The 22,073-nt window shown below is 44.3% G+C and overlaps 1 protein-coding gene across 1 annotated transcript in view; it reads left to right on the top strand.

The window, feature by feature from the left end:
• Positions 1-22,073, top strand: part of LOC119175108 (activating signal cointegrator 1 complex subunit obelus) — a 526,436-nt gene that overhangs the window by 176,381 nt on the left and 327,982 nt on the right. Inside the window, exon 15 of the mRNA XM_037426343.2 lies at positions 10,586-10,810. Coding sequence (XP_037282240.2) covers positions 10,586-10,810 — 225 coding nt within the window. The remainder of the gene's footprint in view (positions 1-10,585; positions 10,811-22,073) is intronic.

A 22,073-nucleotide genomic window follows, 5' to 3' on the forward strand; every position in this document is an offset into this window, starting at 1 on the left:
GGTTTGCACACCCTTTTTTGTTTACGGTATGTCCGTGATGGGAACGACTCTAAATAATGTTTTTTGAAAATTTTTATAAATAAGTCATAACACTTATTGCTGTCTTCAAGAAGAAATACTTCCCTCCAATCTGTTTTAGAAATTTTATCCCGAAACACCTCTAGCGCTTGAGACGATATATCCCTGTACACGAGCTGAGGCCAATCCCTTTGTTGCAATGAACTGTTACGGTTAAGCATGCAAAATGTAGGTAGGTGATCACTGACGTCGCTGTTGATAACGCCAGAGAGAATGCCATCAGTGTTTCGGGTAGTAATGAACAAATCTAGCACAGATGCTGATGAAAGAGTAACGCTTGTAGGTATTGATGTAAGATTTTGAAAACCGTTGCTTTGTAATACAAGCAAAAAATTATTCGCCGCACTCAAGCCTTTTGCAATGTCAATGTTCATATCACCGCCTATTGTTAGTAACCATCTGTTTTCACTGGCACATGAAAGCAAAGAATCGAGAAACTTCAAGAACGCCGAGATGTTGCCACTTGGTGGTCTGTACAGAACAGCGAACACATTGCTATTTTTCTTAATACAAATGGCTTTGATATCACAAGTTACAGTGCTAAACTCTGGTAGAATTTCAAAACCTGGTATAGCAACCTGAATAGAAACTCCACCACCCCTACAATTTTTTCTGTTTAGAAAGAAATGATCGTAAGACGGTAAAACAAGGTGATCCGAATTTTCATTATACCAAGTCTCAGTGAACATAAGTGCATCGAAACTAATATTGCAGGATTCTAAAAGGGCGTGGATTTCATCAAATTTGCATTGCATAGATCTAACGTTTAGATGGAAAACATTAAAAAGCTTCTCTGGGTTGTCAGATATGATACCACGCATGTCCTCAGGTAGCACGAAGTTAGCATTCATGTTTCTACAATCTGGACAATAGAAGTTTTCGCGCAGGGGGTGCGCATCCTTATCCTCTGGCGGTAATCTTGTCCAAATCGCTCTCGCGTTTTATTGCCACGATGGATGAAGTCTCATCGCGACGGGCGAAAATGGCACCGTTTTTTATCCAGACAAACTTCCAGCCATGTTCGCGATTGCCATACCAAGTAGTCTCTTTAGATACTGACAAAGGTTTCCCAGGCTTCTGCTCGTAAGTTTTGTTTTCTTAGCCTTCTCTAGAACCTTGTCTCTCTTTTCGTGCTTCACGAACTGAACAATAATGTTCTTCTTTGTCTTGTCTTTCGTTGCCACTCTGTGAATTACGTCTATATCGTTCGCGCAGATAGGTTCACTGATGGCCGTTCCAATTTGAGCAAGAACATCTCCCAAACACTCATTCGGTGTTTCCGTAACACCTTTGATCTCAAGGTTTTTGTTGTGCGAGTACTGCTCAGTTTTGACAAGACTGGTTTGACATTCCATCACTTCCCTCTCTAATGAGCGAACTTTATGCTGGAGCGCTTCATTTTTTTTTTTAAGAGAGCTGTTCTCCGTCAAAGTAGCATCAAGCCACAAGTTAGCATCATCGAGACTTTTACTAATGAAATCCATGCTGCGCTTCATGTCGTCGATCTCAGTCCGGAGTTTTCTCTCTTCTGCACGCATGCTTCTTTCGAGAGATTCTTTCAAGTTCTTGAATTCATTCCTGAGTTCATCTTTGAACTGTTCAACCTGTTTTGAAACATCCTTTGTCATTTCTAATGGTCACATCAACGAACAGAAAGTGTCACACTTTGTGGCAGTGGTGACTGCAATGATGTCTTAATAGACGTTTAGAAATATTTGAAAATTTTGCTAACCTGTAATGTGCAACAGTCAAGAATTATGCATGCTGCTCCGCCGCTGTCACCGCTGCCAAATGATGCGTCCGTGCAACAGCGGTAGTTTTATAGCCGGGCGGTGGTCACGTGCTCTGTCGTTCAGCCTGCGCAGTCAGGACCCGATGAACGAAGCCTGTGCGCTGCCGCCCTCTTTTGTACACTTGCGCTGTCTTGCGGCGCAGTCCCACGTGTCCGTCGAATATCGCTGTCAGCACGGTTGCATTGACGCCTGTAATGTGCAACAGTCAAGAATTATGCCTGCTGCTCCGCCGCTGTCACCGCTGCCAAAAATTGACATTGGCTCTTGACATTGGCTTTGAATGAAATCGTCATCCTCCTTGCTGGATTTATGCAGGCGACGTATGTATGATAATATATCTGGCAAAAATGCAGTGGAGTGGTCAGTACCTTTGTAAAGCCCCAAATAAAAAAAGGCGTAGAGCTATTGGGCAGCACAACAGCATTGTACATCCACGGTAGTACCTTTTCCAGGCATCGCATGACAATACCTATGCCAGGATGGTAGATTTCTGTAGGTTGAGGCGGTCGGACAGCTCAGCGCTCAGGGGATTAAAGGCTAGGGTTTTCTAGCCAGAACGAGAACTTCAAGTATTGCCAAAATAGGCGCCACAGCGATAAGAGTACAAAGTGTACTAGCTGGCATGACGGTACCGCCACCTACAATAGATATGGGAGGTTCGGTCCATGGTAGCAGGTTAGCAGATCCAATGACGTCTAGCGATAGTATGGTGTGCTTTGAGCCACTGTCCGGAAATGCGTCTACAGTGCCGATAAGCGGAATGCCTGCTTGAATGACAGCGCACTGCACAAGGTAACGGATCGTATGCCACTAATGCGGCTTTTTGAAGAAGAATCGAATAGCTCTTTATTCAGTACAATACAGTGCAAGTAAAAAGTTGATATAATACAGAAGGAGGTCCAAAAGTAAAAACTGTCAGGGGGACCTCCTGTGAATTCATGTATAAAAATATAGAACAAAGATTGGCAACTAAGGAAAAAACAGTAAGCGAATAAAACAAAATGAACGCAATGAAAATTATTATTGAAACTTATGGTAGTTCAAAATATTTACATGTAAGTGATAAAACAGGAGATAACTAATTGGATTAAATGACTATAACATAACACATACATATCACTAACTAATACAGTGTCACTTCAGAACCTTTACGCATACACATAAATGCATACAACCGTATTTAAACACACACACACACATACATATATATATATATATACACACACATACACATATATTCAGGTGTCGCATGTTGTTATTAAGAACTGTTTTAGATGCCACTGGAAACAATGTAATGAGGGGCTTGATTTAATAATTGATGGTAGTGAGTTCCAGAAAGAAATTGCAGAAAACAAGGCTGTCATTTTGCCGTAGTTAGTACATACTTTTGGAAGCAGAAGGTTACTGTTTTCAGAAAACCGTGTGTTATAAGTATTGTGGAGATGTGTGTGGGGAAGTATGTCAGTGGGAATGTCACCGACTCTACTTCTGAATAATAAAATTCCAAGTTTGAGTTGAAAGGTGGAAATGAACGGTAGAATTTCGAGAGTGCTGAAGAGGGGTGCTGCTGATGCTGTGTAGGAACTATGTGTGATAATTCGGACTGCTCTTTTCTGAAGGTGAATGAGAGATGTTAGGTGTGTGGCGTAGGTATTGGCCCAGGATGAAATGCAGTAGGTTAGGTGACTGTTAATGAAAGCATAGTAAAGCGATTTTAAAATGTGTTGCTGAAAACAATGCCTTGTGCGAATGAGTATGCGGATGCGAAAAGCAGTCTTCTTGACGGCAGAATTCACGTGAATGTTATATTTGAGTTGAGGGTCTAATGTGACACCTAGAAAAGTAGTGAACTTTGATGGGGTGATAACGCAGTTATTAATGCATATTTCGGGTGAAATCGTAACGCTTTTTTGGGACGAGTGAAATAACATAAAAGTTGTTTTAACAGGGTTGGTTTTCAACAAGTTATTTTTGCACTATGAAACAAGTTTCGCGACATCAGTGTTTAATTTTGCTAGTAGATTGTTAAGATCTTTGTCACTAGAAAATATCGTGGTATCGTCAGCATAAAGGATGCAGTCAGATGAGTTAAGTGATGATGGTAAGTCGTTAATGTAGATAAGAAACATGAGAGGTCCCAGAATTGAGCCTTGTGGGACTCCCTGGTTAGTTATTATTGGTGAGGATAAAACACCGCCATAATTGACAACCTGGGTTCTGTTAGCGAGGTAGCTTTGTAAAAGGGCTAAAGTAGGCCCACAAATTCCCAAGGAATTAAGTTTAGCATACAAAATAGAGTGGTTTATAATGTCGAAGGCTTTAGTTAAATCTATAAATAACGCCCCTGCCCAGAGCCCCTTATCGATGGACTGTTTTATGCTATCTGTTAGTTTAATCAGTGCTAATTCGGTAGAAAACTTAGCACGAAAACCAAACTGCTTATGTGACAAAAGGTTAAATTTTGTGAGGTAGTCCATTAGGCGATTCACAATGAGCTTCTCAATTAGCTTACTAAAGAATGGGAGGATTGTTATACGGCGATAATTAGAAAAAATTTTTCGGTCTCCCTTTTTGAATACAGGTATTACTTTTCCTTGTTTGAGGATTGTAGGAAAAATGCCTGAACGAAATGCGGTGTTAATAAGCTTTGAGAGCAGAGAAGATAACTCACGAGCAACAAGTTTGGGCTTAGCTGGATAAATTGAATCCAGGCCACATCCTGTCGTCTTCAAACTTGTTATAGTGCAAAGAACCTCAGCAGGTGACGTGGGTTTTAAGAAAAAAGAGTGAGGCAAGCTAGACAACGAAGGTAAGTTAGTGACAGTCGATACTGAGTTGCTGAAAAATGATTTATTAAAAGAATTGGCGATAGTGACAGGGCAAGTTAGAACGCTGGTGCCATCCGAAAATTCGGTCTCAAGTGCATCTGGCTGATCAAGATGTAAGAATTCTTTTATTACGTTCCAGTTTTTTCTACTGTCATTCCCGTTTTCGAGCACTTTATTTTGATAGTAGGTTCGTTTGGCTTTTTTGAGTAGGACAGTAAGAGTTTGTGAATAGAGTTTAAAGCGGGTCCTGAGGGACAGGTTGAACGGCTGAAGTTTTACTTTTTTGTAAAGGTTATCTTTTTTATTTATGCTACGCAGCAGTCCTCTAGTAATCCACGGGTTTCTAGGGGTTGAGCACCAACGCGATATGGTGGATACAGATGTGCACGAGTTTATGATACCTGTTAGTTTCTCAGTCAAGGTACTAAACGCTTTATTAACACAAGGTTCTTGCGATAGTTTCCCCCAGTCAAAGCGGGATACCAAATCAACGAATTTTGCAGAATCGAAACGACACCCATTGACCATTTTATTTTTACAATTAGTTTGTGTTTTTAATAACAGGAAAATTGGATAATGATCTGTTAGATCAAATTTGACCACACGGGCCTCCTGAATTGAAATAACGTTACTGAGTATATGGTCAATAAGCGTGTTCCGACCAGAAGGAGCACATCGTGTCGGAGAATCCAGCAGAAATGTCAACCCATGACCCATGAAGCAGTTAGCGTATTGAGCACAAGAACCGTCATTAATATTTGTAATGTCAATGTTAATGTTGCCTAAAATGATCACGTTATAATTTTTGGAAATAAACGAGGTTAGTATATTTATTATCAAGCTCAACACAAAAGTCACCGTAAGATGATGATGGGGACCGATAAATTGAACCAATGATAGTTCTTTTGTTAGACGGAAGGAAATCACGGTCAAATTCGAGCCAGACTGATTCACATTTGGACACAGAAAACGCTATATCAGTACGTCGTTTATATGACAATACGTTAGAAATGAACATGGCTGATCCACCATGATAGTCACCGAGGCGATGAAAAAATTCAGCACGATAGCCCGGAAAGGAAAACATGTTATCATCAGCTGCAGATAGCCATGTTTCTGATAGACATATGAGCGAAAAGTGATGATCGGTTAAAGAAAGGAAATTAACCATATCATCAAAGTTTTTCGGTAACCTTCGGGTGTTAAAGTGCATGATTGAAATATGAGAAACAATTGAACTAAGGAGTTGTTTCAGTTTGAGGACAGTGTGTGTCGCCATGATGGTTCAGAATCATCATGCTTAAATGCTTAAATGCTATTTGGAAAAAACGGCCAGATCACTAACGCCAGAGATGCGGTACACTTGGCTGTCCTTGGACTTTCTTGCTTTGATGCGGCAGTTGTCAACCCATAGGAACTGCCACTGCTTTTCTTTCTTAAGTGCCAATTCCTGAGCAAAGAGCCGCTTGTTTTTTGGTATTAGGTGATCGTTGACAAATATGGGCTTATCCTGATTCATCACGGCGATAGACCTGGTTGTCAGACGCGCTTTTCTGGCCTTTGAAGCAAATTCAGCCTTTTTTTGTTGTGAACAAAAACGCGCAATAATATTCGAGCCACTTTTAGCGGGGACCCTATGCACCACATCTATCTCAGCAGGGCTCACAGGACAACCAATCTTATTTGCGATCTATTGCAGAATTGCTTCACAGCTTTCGCCTTTTGTCTCCGGAACACCTTTAATTTCAACATTGTTCATGCGCGAATAATGCTGCAATTCAGCAACCTGTTTTGTTAGCTGCTCGTTTGTTTGAGACAGCTCTTTATTTTCTTTAACCAGGCTTTTCTGCTTAGACTTCATTGTTTCAAAAATGTCATTAAACATGGCAACACTGTTACGCAACTCTCCCGCTTCTTTGCGTAATGATTCCATTCTCTAGATAGCTCAGCATAAGAGGGCATTTTGGTTTGGCAGCAATGGGTGCGGCAAAAAAGAAAAGTGAAATTGTTTTCAGTAATGGAAATTCAACCAACCTGCGCACGCAAGAGAGAATGCAGTCAGCGGAATGCTGTGTTGCCGCCAACCCAGCTGCCAAGTGAAGGGTTCCGCGATGAGCCCAGCTTATATAGCTTCCTGAAGAAGGTTCTGTTGTAGATGGACAGGTGGCGTTGGTCGGAGGTGGCAAGTGGCACTGTGATGATACAGCCAGGCCGTTGATTCCTTCGTGCTAGGAGCACACACTTCTATTGACCGCTTTACAGTGCTGCGGCGGATTCGCGGTGATTTCGCGCCGGATCCGTAGATACCTGTGCACGCAAGAGAGAATGCAGTCAGCGGAATGCTGCGTTGCCGCCAACCCAGCTGCCAAGTGTTCCGATAAGGCAATACCACCTTTGGCAGCGGCACGAATACAGCGTTGGGCTCTTTTACTCGGTGGCTATAAGTACTGCATTCAGTACAAACCAGGAAAGGACTTGATTGTGGCCGATGCATTGAGCCGTCTACCCACACAAATGCCACACGATGACAAGACAGTGAGGTCAATATTGAAAAACGAATGAGAGTACTTGCTCTTCGCAAACCAGCTTAACACTGGACTGATGTCTTCCGGAGAACTGGCCGATTTAACAGCATGTGATGTTATGCTGAAGCCGGTTATGTGTTACATTCGCGAAGGTTGGCCAAAGAAATTGCCGTCAACACAAAAAGCATTGCAGCCTTTGTTCCAGAAGAAAGATAAGCTGACTTGCAGCCATAGTCTTGTTTATTGGAGCCATCGGGCCGTGATACCCGCCGAAGCTCAGAAATCAATGTAACAGGTGCTGCGTGACACGCATCAAGGCATGACAGTGATGGAAAATCTGGCTCGGGCACTTTTCTGCTTCTCAGGGCTTGACAAAGATATCGCTAGCATTGTGCACGCATGTGCAGTGTGACAGCAAAACAGTAGCATGCCACGTGCAGAAGAGCCAGTTCCGTGGCCGGACACCTTTGAGGGATGATTGAGAATCCACATTGACTTTGCTGGACCAGTGGAAGGGCGAATGTTGTTGATTGTAGTGGATTCTCATACAAAATGAATCGAGGTTGTTCTAATGAAAACAGCCAGCACAAAAAACACTATCGAAGCCTTGCAGATGATTTTCAGCAGGTTTGGACTGCCATGAACAGTCGTTTCCAACAATGGGCCCCAGTTCACAAGCAGACAGTTCCACCAATTTATGAAAGACGATAGCATCGTACATTTACGGTCTCCTCCATATCACCCGTAATCCAACGGGCTGGCAGAGAGGGGGGTGTGAACGGTAAAAGAAGGGTTGCGAAAAAACGTGCACGGGACTCTATAAAGGCACCTGCCTGGCCTGCTGGTTACTGTGTTATCGGCGCACCCCTCTCCAAAACGGAAAGACGCCAGGCTTCATGCTTCTGGGTTTTGAACCACGTTCACTGTTGGACAATATTGTGTCACGACCTTTTTTTACCGCAAGCTCACTTCCCCGCAGACATTCGGCTGGAGAACCCATATGATGCAAGAACTATGGGGCAGGCGCCAGTTGGAGACGTGCAGTGATGCAGACTACGAGGGGTGCCCGCCTAAGCACGGTCAGAACGGAGGACGGGGAGCTCTGTGAGCGCCATGAAGATCAGCTAAGATACTGCTTTGAGAGGCAGCCTCCAACGCCGTCGGATGGGGAAGAGGAAGTGTTGGCACCAACCAACGTAAACGCAGATCCGCGAGCAAGCTTTACACTTACCAGACCTACTCCTTTGCAGGTTGAAGAGCATGATACAGGACCTGCTACCACTATAGTCCCTGAACAGCCTGACATGCGCACCGAAAATAATGAACCCCTGGACAACCCGCTTCGCAGATCAACTTGGCATCGCAAGGCACCAGACCGTTTCTAGATGTCCCCTTAAGGGAGAGGAATCGTTGTGATGTCAGCTGCCACCAAGAGCGCATGCGTGAATGTCAGTGACATGATGTCACACTAGAGTTGCCTATTTAACTAACTCAATAAACCTGTGTTAATTCTTGTTTTACCATCCATTACTTCAAAGCAGACCGAAACATGCAGTGCGCTGCTCACGCACAAATGACGCACGAGAAGGTCACATATAGGACGAGAGCGAACTAACAACGTTTACCGCTCGAAATGTAACGCGCTGTTTAAACAAAAACGAGGCACGAAATATGATCACAGGTACTGATATGAGTGCGAACCAACAATGTGCCCCAGTTGTTACTTTGCTGTGTTTCAAAAGCACACTCTTTTCGCAAACGGCGTCTGTCCCGCGAGCGAAGTGATCTTTGTGTGCCCGGCAACCAATTGCAATCGTTCCGGTCAAAGTCGAAGGCGCACGATTCTCTTCACTGAAGGATAAGGGCACGCACACAAGCATCTAATTCCCCCCCCCCCCCTCTCCATTTTCGGAGCAAAATACGCGTGGGAGATAAGCGCTCATCAACGCATCGTGACGAACTGGGTGCCATGCCCGGGCAGTTTTTTTTCCTTGAGTTTTCATATATATGTGAATGGCAGCGGTGATGAAAAAAAAAAAAAAAAAAGAAACAGCCGAGACTGTCCATATAATTGCTATCACAATAACAATAAAAAAAGCAAAGCTGAACGTCGTCGGGAGCCGCATCATGCGTGCGCAGTGAAACTATGCAGGCGGGTGCGGCGTCAAAAACGAAGAGCGAACGAAACGGACACCGCGGGAAACTATTCGGTAAAGCGCCCTCCATGTGCAGAGCTGCCCTGCATATGTGACGCTGACTAAAAACGTGGATCTGCCAACGCACAAAGGTAGTTTTCTTTTTTTTTATTTTGGTTTGGGGGGGGCACACAATCGTGCGTGCCAGCTCGTGAGGTGCAGGCCCACCTCGCGCTCACCCAACCGCACCCAATAACAAGCGATCGTTCTCGTCTGGTGCGCCGTGTGTGTCGCTGCCGCTTCGTCAGCGGCGGGGAAGCCGCGGGACATGCATGCTCGTGCCAATATGCGGAGTAAAATTCCTAGATTGTTCGTGGGGAAAATTTGTTATATCAAGGGTGTCTTCCCACCGTTACTTTGTTACCTAGAGTTGGCAAATGCATGTGTTTCTATGAAGCAATGGTGGGGAATAGAAAAACTTTGTTATATCGAGGAATTCGTTATATGGAGGTTAGTTATAAGTAGGTTTAACTGTATTTGCCCTTATCCTTTAAGACTCTCACCTGAGTAGGAAACCCACTTGTATTCGGCCACTCTAAGCCATTATAAAACCACTACCCGGCTGTTCACGCTTGTGATGGGGACCCCCCTTCCAATTGTTTCTCGCTATGTTTTTTGTTTGCTTTTGGTTCCCAAAAAAAATGGGAGCTGATAACTCAGCCCGGGTGCATGCCTGTATAAAATTTTGTCTAGTTTGATGCCCAAAGATTAGAAAGTATAGTTTAAACAGGCATGAATTTTATGCTTAAATTTTAGTTGAAGCAAGCACGGTACAGCATATTGTTTGATTTAATAGTCAAATAAACTGAACAGAGATAAATCAAGCAAAAAGTTTGCCATAACATTTAGACTGTTTCATTGAAATGAGATGCAATCAGTTTATGAAAATAGGAAGGGAAGCTGAATGTCTGTCTGCAAAATAATAATTTTAATGTACGGCAAGCATGTTGTCATATTTTTTGTTCCACAAACTTGGTAACCAGAAACGAGCCACGGTTTAATGTTATTGAATCTTGTATTAGTTGGTGCATCAATTTCAAATAGTATGCTCCTTGAAACTTGAAGCTCGCTTCTGTACATGTATGCCTGTGGCCACGAACTGTGCTGTGTCTGCGGGTGTCACACTTTGGTGGCCCAGAGAGTGTTGACACTACCCACCACCGCAGGGGACGGACATCTATGACTCGAAGCATGGCACCTTTGTGGACCTGGACATCCTAGACGTAATGCAGATCTTCGGCCGGGCAGGCCGGCCCCAATTCGATAAGGAGGGCCATGGCACCATTATAACGACACATGCCAAGCTCAACAAGTACCTGTCGCTGCTCACCTGCCAGTTTCCTATTGAGAGCAACTTTCACCAGAATCTGGTGGACAATCTCAATGCTGAGGTGGGTTTCTTTCTTTGCGAACTAGCCATTATAGTGGAGTGGCTGGCCCAGCATGTTGGAACAGGTTTAGGGCAGAAGTCCAATTGCACATCTGTCTGTAAGTAAACCAGTGCTTGAAAAAACCTGCCTAGGTTGTATTGACACACAATGTTGGTGGTAATAGCGCCTGTTAGTCCTATTTTACTCACAAGTACTCATGCTAAGCTTCTTGAGCATCTCATTTTTTATTATTCTTTGTGCGCTTGAGTTATTAGTTAATTTTAGATTCGAAATGGCTACGAAGTGCATAGTGATCTGGTTCAGATCATTCTTAATTAAATTTGAGTAGTATATATCACATCATAAAAATAAATTAGCACATTTGTCATGACCCAACTAACTACACAGTATATTTTTTTCTAAATTGAAGCAGGCACATCTGCAAATTCCGTTCTTTTTTCGCACAGACGACTAAGTGCGACGGATAAAATATGTTGCATTTAGTGATGCTACTGCTGTGCCAATTGCCCAAACTGCGCCGAATCGCCCTAGCTGCTACACGCTACATTTCCTAAAAATTTGGCGAGTCTGCGCTTACCTGCGCCAAAGGGCATGCTCCAACTTTCATAAACGAAACTACTTGAGGTTGTCCTGTTGGAAATCACATTGCGGTGCGTCTGCATAAGATGCAACCTAAGCCAAGCCAAACTGGGCCAAATGTCACTGTTATGAACATGGATGGTTGAAATGCAGTGAATGCCCGATTTTTCATACTTTCTAGGGACCACAAAATCGTTTGAAAAAAAGATTCATGACTTTTTATTCCGCTCAAGTAATCAAACCTCCACATCCCCGTCTGAAGTAGCTTCAATGCCTCCTAGAGTATACTTATCAGGCATTTCGGTGTACGTTATGGCTGTCGTAAATGGGCCTGCCGATGTCCATTTGCAAATATTCATCACGTGATGAGCGCTGTCGATACTAGCAAAGCGCGGAATAAGTTGCGGATTTATCGCACGGCGAGTGTGGAAACGATGACGCAGAACATAAAGGATGTGGTAGAATAGAGGAATACTTGTTCCGGCTTCCGCGATGCTTTTGTGCACACAGAAGATTTGCCACTGTACGATGTAGTGTACACAGTGGGAAAAGCAAATGGGCTTATCCACGCCACATGCAAGAAGTACTACACAGGTTGCCGCGAGCACGTCTCTGTGCGCAAAGGTTTGCTCAAGCGAGGGCAAAGTCGCTCGCGTTGGCTTCGAGAGGTACGGGTCGGCAAAGTTTAACCACGCACTAGGATGCTGCGCTGCTCTACGGCCTAGCATTCGCAAGGGGCAACAAAAGGTAAGCGTTCGCCATGACGCAAGGCGGTGTTGGCGAATCGTGAACGAGCCCCAAACAAAGGGAGCCGACGGACGGAAAAGAAATGCGTGCTTACCCCACGTCATCACGGAGATGTTCTTTCTCACTTCCGACGCGCGGACGCGAAACGTCCCGAGAGACTCTGCGCATGGCACCACAGTCAACACCCACTACTGGGTGAGAGGGGTTCAACGTCACTCCCCACTCCCCCAGTGTGGCAGACCACGAAAAAGGTGGAGTCATGTTGGGACATGAGAACGGCAGAAATAGGCGGCAAAGCTTGCGCACTGGCGGCGGGCTAGCTTCAATTCCTACAATGAAAATCTCCGGCGACATGTATTACTTGGGGCCACACAAGACCGATCGTTCCTAGTTTTGTGCAGCAATCATCTACACAGCTGACGCTGTTCCTATTGAGGCGGTTTCGTACGCACGTGTTTGTCATAAAAAAGTGTTCTTGATGCCCACTCTGTTTCTGATCGCACACGGGTGCGGCGATGGGGAGCTGCTTTCGTTCGTGAATGCGCACTTAGCCGTGTATGCGGTGCACTTAGTCGATTCGCACAGGAAGGCTGCGTGGACGGCGGCTTGCATGAGTGCTTAAAAGCGTGCAGTACGCTAACAACTGCACCACAAGAAGTAACAAGCAGTTAGCTGAAGATGCTTTTCATAAAGCGATAAGCACAAAGTGTTATTGGCGTGTTTGTCGTATTGCCGCCATGATGCTTTCGAGCATTTCTGGTGCTTACCCCTTAGACAGCACCTCACTTCGCCGTAGTAACGGCTCCTTCTAATTTTTTTTTAATCTGCTTCACCACATAGCATTCATGTATTACAGCAAGCCAACTTTCGGATATTAGTGTCACGCAGACTGATTGTTGAAAGCACTCGTTTTAGCCAAAGAGGTCATAGACATAGCAAAGGTAGGGACTTTAAGGGGGGACATGGGTCTTAGGGCTCTCTTTTATTTTTGAACCAAATTTGACAAAAGTTGGCATGCTTACTTAGTTTGTTCTCTTAATTCTAAAAATGTAGTTATTTTTTCTGTAGCTTCATTAGTTAAATAAATAATCAAGATAACAATTCCTATTGTTCTTACCGCAATAGAAAAATAACCACCTGTCAAAATTTTATAAATGACATAGGGACTCACAGTAGAAAGCATGACATAGAGCATAGGAAGCGCTTTTTTGATTGGGTCATTATTTCTTACTTTACAATACACTAAACTTCACAGCTCTGAATGTGGTCATTGTGTGGTCACACAAAAGACTAGTTTAAAAAACTTGTATCAAGAGAAATCAGAATCTGCTTCCTATGTTGTGTGCTCTAAACATATAGATTCATGCTGCAAAAAAAAAATATTCTGCTATCTGTAATAGTTTCCAATATATTGTAGTAATTTTCATGCAGGGTGCCATTTAGAGAAAATGAAGAAAACAAAGAATTCTAACATTCTTTAACTGTAAAAATGTATGTACTTAGAATTACGTAGCCATTGACATATATATGAATGCTAGAAAGCCTAAGGAGTGCAACGCTGCAAGCTGATCGAAAATTGAACGAGTACTTCTCGAATTACAGCACAATGAAGTTCATTGCATGTAACCAAATACAGAAATTTTTATATTAAAATAAGAAAATGAAACTGCCCATTAAAAATAGCCTCCCAGCATTGTTTTTGTGCACATTTAGCTACATTGTGCAAAAACAATTACAGCTCTAGCTGTCCTAGGTCCACTTTTACCGAACAAGCAAAAGAAAGTGAAAATTTGTGCTTCGAGAATAATGCTGTTAAAACTTTACTTCGCCATTCCGAGAGAAAAATATCATGGCACACATACTTTTAGTCAGTTAATATGCACCGGGAATGTAATAGGACTGATCGTTTGCACGAGCGTGTCGTTTCTTCTAGTCCTGTAGCAAGTTGTCGCTATGTGCTTGTCTGCCGCGAGGTCGCTTATCAGTTCGGTGACTGTACTGGCGGCGATGTGCGACAAATGTGCGCGCGTCATCCGCGATCCATCGAATAACACAGCGATGTTTTCCGGCTTGTCCAGAATGAGTTATCCATAAATGTCACGAACCAAGGTTGCTCCCTCGCTCATCAATTTCGAGGCTACACGAGTGCCGAGTTGTTTAGCTTCCTTTTCACGTAAGACTGCCACATTTTCGAGCGAAGATCGCGACAACGTTGCGAACACGTCGTATAAAAGCAATCTACCTGTTGCCAGTAGCCTCTATTGCGGGGGCGGCGAGCATGTTCACCGCGAACAGATTGACTTTTTGCTCGTCGACGCTCAGCTTAGTCCACTCTGACGACCTGTCGTGCAGTTCAAGGTCCTTTCATCAGGCGGGGGGAACCGCGGCATCAGCGCGTTCAGCGATAAGACTACGCTTCTGTTCCGTCAGTGCAAAGATTGATATCTCTTGTAGCTTCACTTCTGCTTTTTACTTGTCGTCCTCTAACTGATGAGGCTGCAAAACACATTGTCGGCAACCAACAGGCTCGTACGTGAGTTAGGCCTATACCGGTGACTCGGCGACCGCTGTTGACCGCGTCGAGTTCGTTATCCTCATTGTCCTGAGCCATAGCGGGCTCTTTCTGAAGCTCACAGCGAACGACAAATCACTGTAGCACAGAACTTTTTTACTGCCACAGGCAGTCAGTAGCATCATGACAAAATGGCGCATGTACGTGCGCATCACGATGGTGAAGCAGACGCTGAAAGCGCTCCTTGGCCAATCGAATGCCTAGGTTTTGTCACGTGCCCCAAGTAGCCAATTGAATCGCGCGCTAGTGCTTCTCGATGACGCGTTTTTTTCTAAAAAACCAATGATCAAGGCGAGCCAGTGGTGGCGGGAAATTGAAGATGAAGAACGACCCTTCCAAACAAGACCAAGATGAACACGATAGCTCGGGTGTAACGGCAACAGTTCGGCGCGGAAAAAGTGCGATTTGAGTGTCAATATACATTCACATTCATTTCACAGGGATGTTATAAATTGATTTTGAATTGAATGAAATTGAATAAAAGAATGAAGAATGATAATTGAATGAAAGAAATAATGACGCGAGGAGCTAGAAACTACTCAGATAGGTGCAAAAATGGGTACAGATTCCGAAAATGTCAGCTTCAGAAAGTCTATTTTTTGTGATTTTCGGCCTTCTAAGATCCATGTCCCCCCTTAAGTAATGCTGTTTCATACCTGGAATGTCAGCTTGGACACATTCGACGCCATAGAGTTTTAGCGCCGAAATTTGAGATCCTCTTATCCATAGACGTCGATAGGGCTTGTGGTGCTGTCGTGAAATGGTCTGAGTTTACAAGCAAGTCTGAAAAATCTGGCTTCCGAAAAAACGGCAGTCAACTGTCTTCAGTCACGTTATAATGAAGTGCTATAATTTTAAATTTTTTATTGGCTTTGTCTATAAATATAGTCAGGTTATCTGTCGGTGATGTAATTTTTCTTCTTTTTTACTCTATAATGCTTGAATAGCATACAGCACATTCTAATTTTATCATTCGTGTGTCATGAGCATAGATTTAAAAAAATTGGCCCCGTATCTGCATGTTACACTGCAAATGTCGTTGAAAGACATTTGGAGACGTTTGCGTCTGGAGAGAGTGAACAAAACGTTTATTTGATGTTCTGCACAAAAAAAAAAATCGGTGAATGGTATTCTAGAGGCGCTGCGTTAGAGTGCCTCGAACGTGCAGCGAAGGCAAACGAGCGCATAAAGTCACGTCACACGAGAGACATGAGCGCCACCTTGCAGTTTTCTTGGAAAACGAAGCATGTGGTTCTGAGATGGGTGTGCGCGCCCATCTCGGAGGTGATAAGGCGTAGAACGCAAGGCGACAGGTAGGTACCACCACCGTGTCGTCTTAGCAAAGCGTTGGAAGCACTTGCCTTTTCGTGCAAGCGTTGCATGGTCAGCGCAACGTGATAAACGTTACGGTTCTTAGAATTACTTACGTATGCCTTCTCTAGTAAGAGATACACATACAGAATATTGACATGTTGTTATGGTGCCTCTGATATGTGCAATAATTGCTTTTCAATTGACAATCGCACAAGTATGAATGCTGAATCATGAGCAATATTGGTGGCGCTGCGGATGGGGTCAGCCGTTTGGAGTATCGTTTGGCCACTTTGGTGCCGTTAAAAGCGGACTGTCATTAAAGGCGGACAAACAGACAAATGCACAGACAGACAGACCAAGATTATTTCGTTGAAGGTCCCCAAAAAAGACTATCGTCTTTAGAAACTCCAGGAAAAGGTGGATGGTACCTTGCAATGAGGAAAAAAAACCATAGACAAGAATTATGCGGTGCCGACACTTTGTAGCGGATTTGTCTTTCTCAAGGCTAGAACAGAATAGTTATGTTCTGAGCAAGACAAGATCGCTTGTTCGAACGTGAGCTCGAGACAACCCCTGTTTGCGGATTTATTCGTGAACACAATAGGCGTCTTAAATATTACTCGAGCAATATCTGCTCCGAAAGCCAGTTTGCTGCTCCAAAACGCATTTTTGTCTGCTCCAAAAGCTTCTCCAAAGCAGCCTAAGCCAGTATCATCACTTTACATTTTCAAATGTACTATAGTTATCGCATATAAGCTGGTTTCAACGCTTCTAAACCTGAAAAAGAAATTGGTGTGAGGGTACTTTCTTTATTTAAGGGGGAACGTGGTTCTAAAATTTTTTTTTTAATTTTTTGCTCAATCTTAACCAAACTTCTCTACCTAAGCTAGTTTTTCATGCTGATTTCAAATCTCTAATTTGTTTCTTAATATTTCAAGTGGTTTAGAAAATATAAAGGTGTGAATCCTAATTAATTGCGTACTTTTTACGGGACTTCTTGGCAATTTATTCTTGCTAAATCCAAAAAGTGAATGCATAATCCCAATGTTGGAGACTTGCTGTAGGGGGTGATGCTATTTTTATCCATTGAAGGCATTTTATAAGCAAGAAAACGGTCGAACACTTATGGTCACTATATTACAATAAATTTCACTAAAATCTTCAATGGTCATTTTTGAAGTGATGCTAGAGAAATAGAAATAGCATCACCCCCTAGATCATGTCAAGACGAATAAAATGATACCAACTTTGTCGCATTCACTCAAGTTTAATATAGGAAAAACCCCCATAAGGCCGAGTGCAATGTGCAAAAACATCGAACTGAGAAAAACGCGTTTGAAGTTTCTAGCAACTTTAACTTTTGCTAAAGTGAAGCTACAGCGATATTAATGACATCATTCTGTAGCTCTATATTATAGGATAAATGGCCATGCTAAATTTCACTGTACCCACCCAGAATACTGCTCACAGCTTGTTCTAGAACTATAAAATAGTCGTAGACTCAGCATGAGAATTATTATTTTTTTACTTTGTGGTCGTTCCAGTGCCTTGCAAGTGAAAGGAACACATAAAAATCATGTAATAATGTTGTCCTTGGATAGACAATAGATTTACACAATGTTTAGGTCTAAAACCAAGAATATTTATTTTTGCAAAAATTCTGACTATTTGCCATCATGACTGTTTACAGCAGACCAGGGCTGTAAGCGGAATCCCCTGCTGCTTGTGACGCTTTGAAAGTCTTTACTTTATTGAACTGCTGTCGAGATGCTCTCTTCGCGATTTTTGCGGCCTGCCCTTGTCCTTCTCAAGGCTGCGACGCACCAAGTTATTGCCAGCGCTGTAGTCCAGCTTCTCGGCGATTTCCACGTTGCTCTTGGTTGTGCCTTATTTGAAGCGGCTGATGGCTTCAGCAACTGCCCTTTCAATGCTCTGCAAGGATGCATGCTGAGTTTTGGGAGCCTGCTGCCCAATCATAGCGTGCAGGCTCTCACTTAGGTTCTGGGTGATCCCACCGCTGCACTTTTCCAAGAGGGCATTGTCGCTCAGCCGCCTAAACACAGGCTCCAATGCCTCAGTTACGAAATCAGGCAGGCTGTCCTTGTGTGGTGGCGGCTTCTTATTTTTCGCAAGAGCTCTCTGAAATTTGCACCAGGATTCAGGGCCTTCAGGGCAAAGGTTATGCTTTGGTGCCTCGTCAGTTGAAGATATGTGGTTCAAAGTTGCTAGAACAGCCTTCTGCATACCTGGAACATCGTTCCTGTGGCTTCTCAATGCGTAGCCATAGTATGAGGTGACCGTCTTTATCTTTTGTTGTGTATGTCTGCCCTTTCCACCAAGTTAGCCACCTTGAGCTTTTTTTTTCTCTAAAAGGGTACGTAAGGCAGCTCCCATACGCTTGTGTACATGATTTATGCAGTCTTTTTTGGCCACCTTTATGAAGCCGTTTACCTCTTTTTCTGTGAGTGCATGGAATATCCTGCTGTCGCCGTCCGACAGCATTGTCATATAACGAAGCTTGTGTTTTTCAAGTGATCGCTGAAATAAGCGTAGTGCTGCCTCCACTTCCATCTGGCCAGCATTACAATCAACATTCTTCTGGCACAGAGAGGCATGCTGAATGAGCCAGGCAGAATGTCCTGCTTCTCCTTCCTTGGGCCCTGTGGTGCAAGCGAGGCAAAAGTTCGATAGCACGATATGGTCTATCACGAGGCTACTACACATCTCAACAATGCAGCCAACACATATGCGAGCTATGTCCATGCGTAAGCCAGGTGCCGTCATAAATGACGTCGACGTTTCCGGGCGCGTTGCCGAACTCCGCATAGAGCTCCTTGACGCGAGCAATGCTCGCCGCTTCGCATTCGGCAGCAGTCGCACAGCAGGCTTCTTTCATTATATTCATGTGGCTTTGGTAACTCTTGTGGTGAAGCCCTCGATGCGAAATATTCATCCCGGCGAAGAAGTCCGACAGAGCCGTTGCCCCCTTGCCGATACTGTTGATTGCCTTCACGGCACGCATATTGACTCCAAACGGCCTTAATTTGGTGTCGGTCTCGTCGGCTATACGTGGGGACGAAAAACGCTCTTCGCGAAAGTCGCAACTACCGCACGTGACTATGAGCTTCGAACACAGCCCGTACTCTTTCTTGACCTTTGAAATAGTGACGCTTCTTTCACCGCATTCTGGGCACGCGACAAGTCCAAATAACGAGCGCATCGCCGCCAAATTAACAATAACAAATTCTGTCCCGTTTTCTTTGCCACCATTTTCCAGATCAATATCCAGTAACTCGAACTTACGTTTCGTCGCGCACTGCGATGCGAATAATGCCTTCAAGCCCGCTGCATTTCTCGCGCTCAGCAAACTCGTCCGCCGAATAAAACGCCGTGTCAATGCGGTCTAGGATGCTGCTGGAAGTGCAAGATGACGATCCGACGACGACACAATCCGATGAGGTGCTGCTGCAAGGCACAGGAGAGTGCACCGCTTCGGACACAAGCGGCCGCGGCTGCGTGCCGTCGTTGGAATGCGCCGCTTCGGCGGCATCGGGCAAAATCGGCTGCACGTTGTCGGCTGCTTTCCTCTGGCGGGCTTTCCACGGGCGCCTCCGTTTCTTGCCGTACGCCTGACGGGTCTTCTTCTTTAGACGAGCGTCTCCAATCATGCCGGAAAAAGACGGAAAGTCGGTGCGTCGGTCGCGTAGCACAAGCAGGCACGTGCGGGAAGCAGACGAACAATGTGCGCGAACGAAAACCGGCGGCCGACGAACAATATACAAAAAAAAAGCGCGGGCAACTTTGGCGGCATCAGCCAATGGGAAGCGAGGAACAGGAGGCTCGCCTGGTGCGCGCGCGCTCCGGCGAATCAGCGACTCGAAAGGGGGCTCCGGAAAAAGGGCGAGGGCAGCCCTTCTGTTTAAGCGACGCCATTTTGAAAGGTGGCAAAATGCGCACAAAGGAATGAGCTTCAAAACAAGCCCAAGATGGCGGCGATCGGCTGACTGCCTCGCCGGCGGCGCGCGCGGGAAGTTTGAACGAATTTGACCTACCGTGGGTTGTTTTGCAGCTCCCGCGGCGACTTCATAATCAATTTTAATTCATTTACTGATCGAATTCAGCGTTCACAATTTCAGGACACGTGCTTATAGGTCTAAAAATATCAAATATCGCATTTTCTCAAAATCTACTTTTTGGACATTTTTCACCATTCTAAGACCCGCGTCCCCCCTTAACCTTGAAGTGGAGTGTTGCGCTGACTTTTTTTTTTCTCTGGAAAAGTGTACAGTCGAACTCTGTTACAATGAACGCCGCTTCAATGAAATTTCCGCTACAACGAAAAATTCAAGATTCCCCTCCCCGTCAGAAGTCCACAGGAGTCAATGCATAAATATCGTCGCCACAATGATGGCTTTTTCTTCAATCGTCCCGCTTCAATGAAATTTTACGATGCAATTCCAGACTCAGATACTTATTGCTATGCAGTAAACCAAATCTCTAACATCTCTATGCATTTTAAGGGCCTGAAAATGCAGTAATGAAGTCTAAAACACAATGGCACCACCAGAAACCGCCGCAATGCAGCAAGCATGGGCGCTGCTATTGCTCGATAGTGATGGCAATGAGACTGCCCTGGTCCTGCTTTTGCCACTGGCTTGCTTTTGAGCCGGAGATGATCCGAAACTGAAGCTCAGCGGCTTAGAAGTTGGTTTCCTTCACGGAGCTGCTGAGTGCAACCGCGAAACGATGCTTTTTCCGATTCCGATGCTTATTATTATGTTCGCACTTGGCCAATGTAGTAACTAATCAGAGAGGCTGTTCATCTGTATTATCAACAAAATCATCTAGCCACGCGTGATGGATGATAAGAATAGTATAGAATGATGCAAAAGTCGCCGCTCTACGATACCCTTCCTTCATGTCGGCGTTGTCGGATAGATACTTCTGACGGGTAAGAGCTACTAGTGTTAACGTGTTAATGCAACTATTTGGTTCTTTCACGAAGGTGGTTTTAGGCATTGTTTCATCGTGCTTTTCACCATGGCCTCGCTATGCATAAGTGAGAACAACGTCTGACGCTGCTGGGAAAGAATAGGAAACAGAATTTTTTGAATTTTGAGAATAAACGTTCCTTTGTTTTGTTAGCTCAGATCAGTTATATTCTTTCGATTTCACAACAAAATTTCCGCTTTAACAAAAATTTTTCCGCGCCCTGTAAGTTTCCTTGTAGCGGGGTTGACTGCATTCAAGGTTTAGCACTGCTCCCCTGCAGTTCCTATCGGGGCGCTTTCGTACGCACGTGTTTGTCATAAAAAAGTGTTCTCGATGCCCACTTCGTTCCTGTAACTACCCTGCAGGAGGTTACATGTAGGCCAGTCAGCGGCTGTTTATAGGGACTCTGGGGGAACCACCAAAAAGCCCGAATAATTGAGAGCTTCAACAACAACAAAAAAAGATTCACCTAGAAGAAAGAATGTTCATTTTCTCAGTGGGTAGAAAAACTTGTCAGTGCCTGTCTGCACACGAGCAGAATCATAGACAGCCAAGTCGGCCTGTATTTCAGCTAGTGTTTGGGCATAATTGTAGGTTGTAGCACTGTTACGTTCTTTCAGAAACGAATAATGCACACGAAAGTTGGAGACACCTGCGCAATGTGCAGCCCCTGAACTTGTACTACTAGAGTGCTATTTCAGCCTGCACCGAACCTTTATTTGATAACAGTAGTGTGAGTGGCAAATTGCTTTTCACCTGCACTGGTTTGGGGACCTGAAAGGCAATCTCATCATCGCTCAACTCGGTGAAAACTCCCGAGCAACATTGGATTGAGGTTGACCGCCTTCCATCAGCGAATAGATGTGTTTTTTTTTTAAACCATGGTCAGTGTTAGAAATAAAGAAAAAAGAATGGGCACGGGCACAAGCAGCAGCCACGGGCACTGGCTAGCTCTGTTTACCTTCGATGTAGCCAGATGTTCAAGTCCAGGTCTCCCCTTCGTTTTCCAAAGTTGGTTCTGGTGCTGAAACCCACCCTGTCATCTGGCTATTGACTTTC

This window comes from Rhipicephalus microplus, chromosome 5 (genome assembly GCF_043290135.1).
Source record: "Rhipicephalus microplus isolate Deutch F79 chromosome 5, USDA_Rmic, whole genome shotgun sequence".
In the NCBI taxonomy this organism is placed as follows: Eukaryota; Metazoa; Arthropoda; class Arachnida; order Ixodida; family Ixodidae; genus Rhipicephalus; species Rhipicephalus microplus.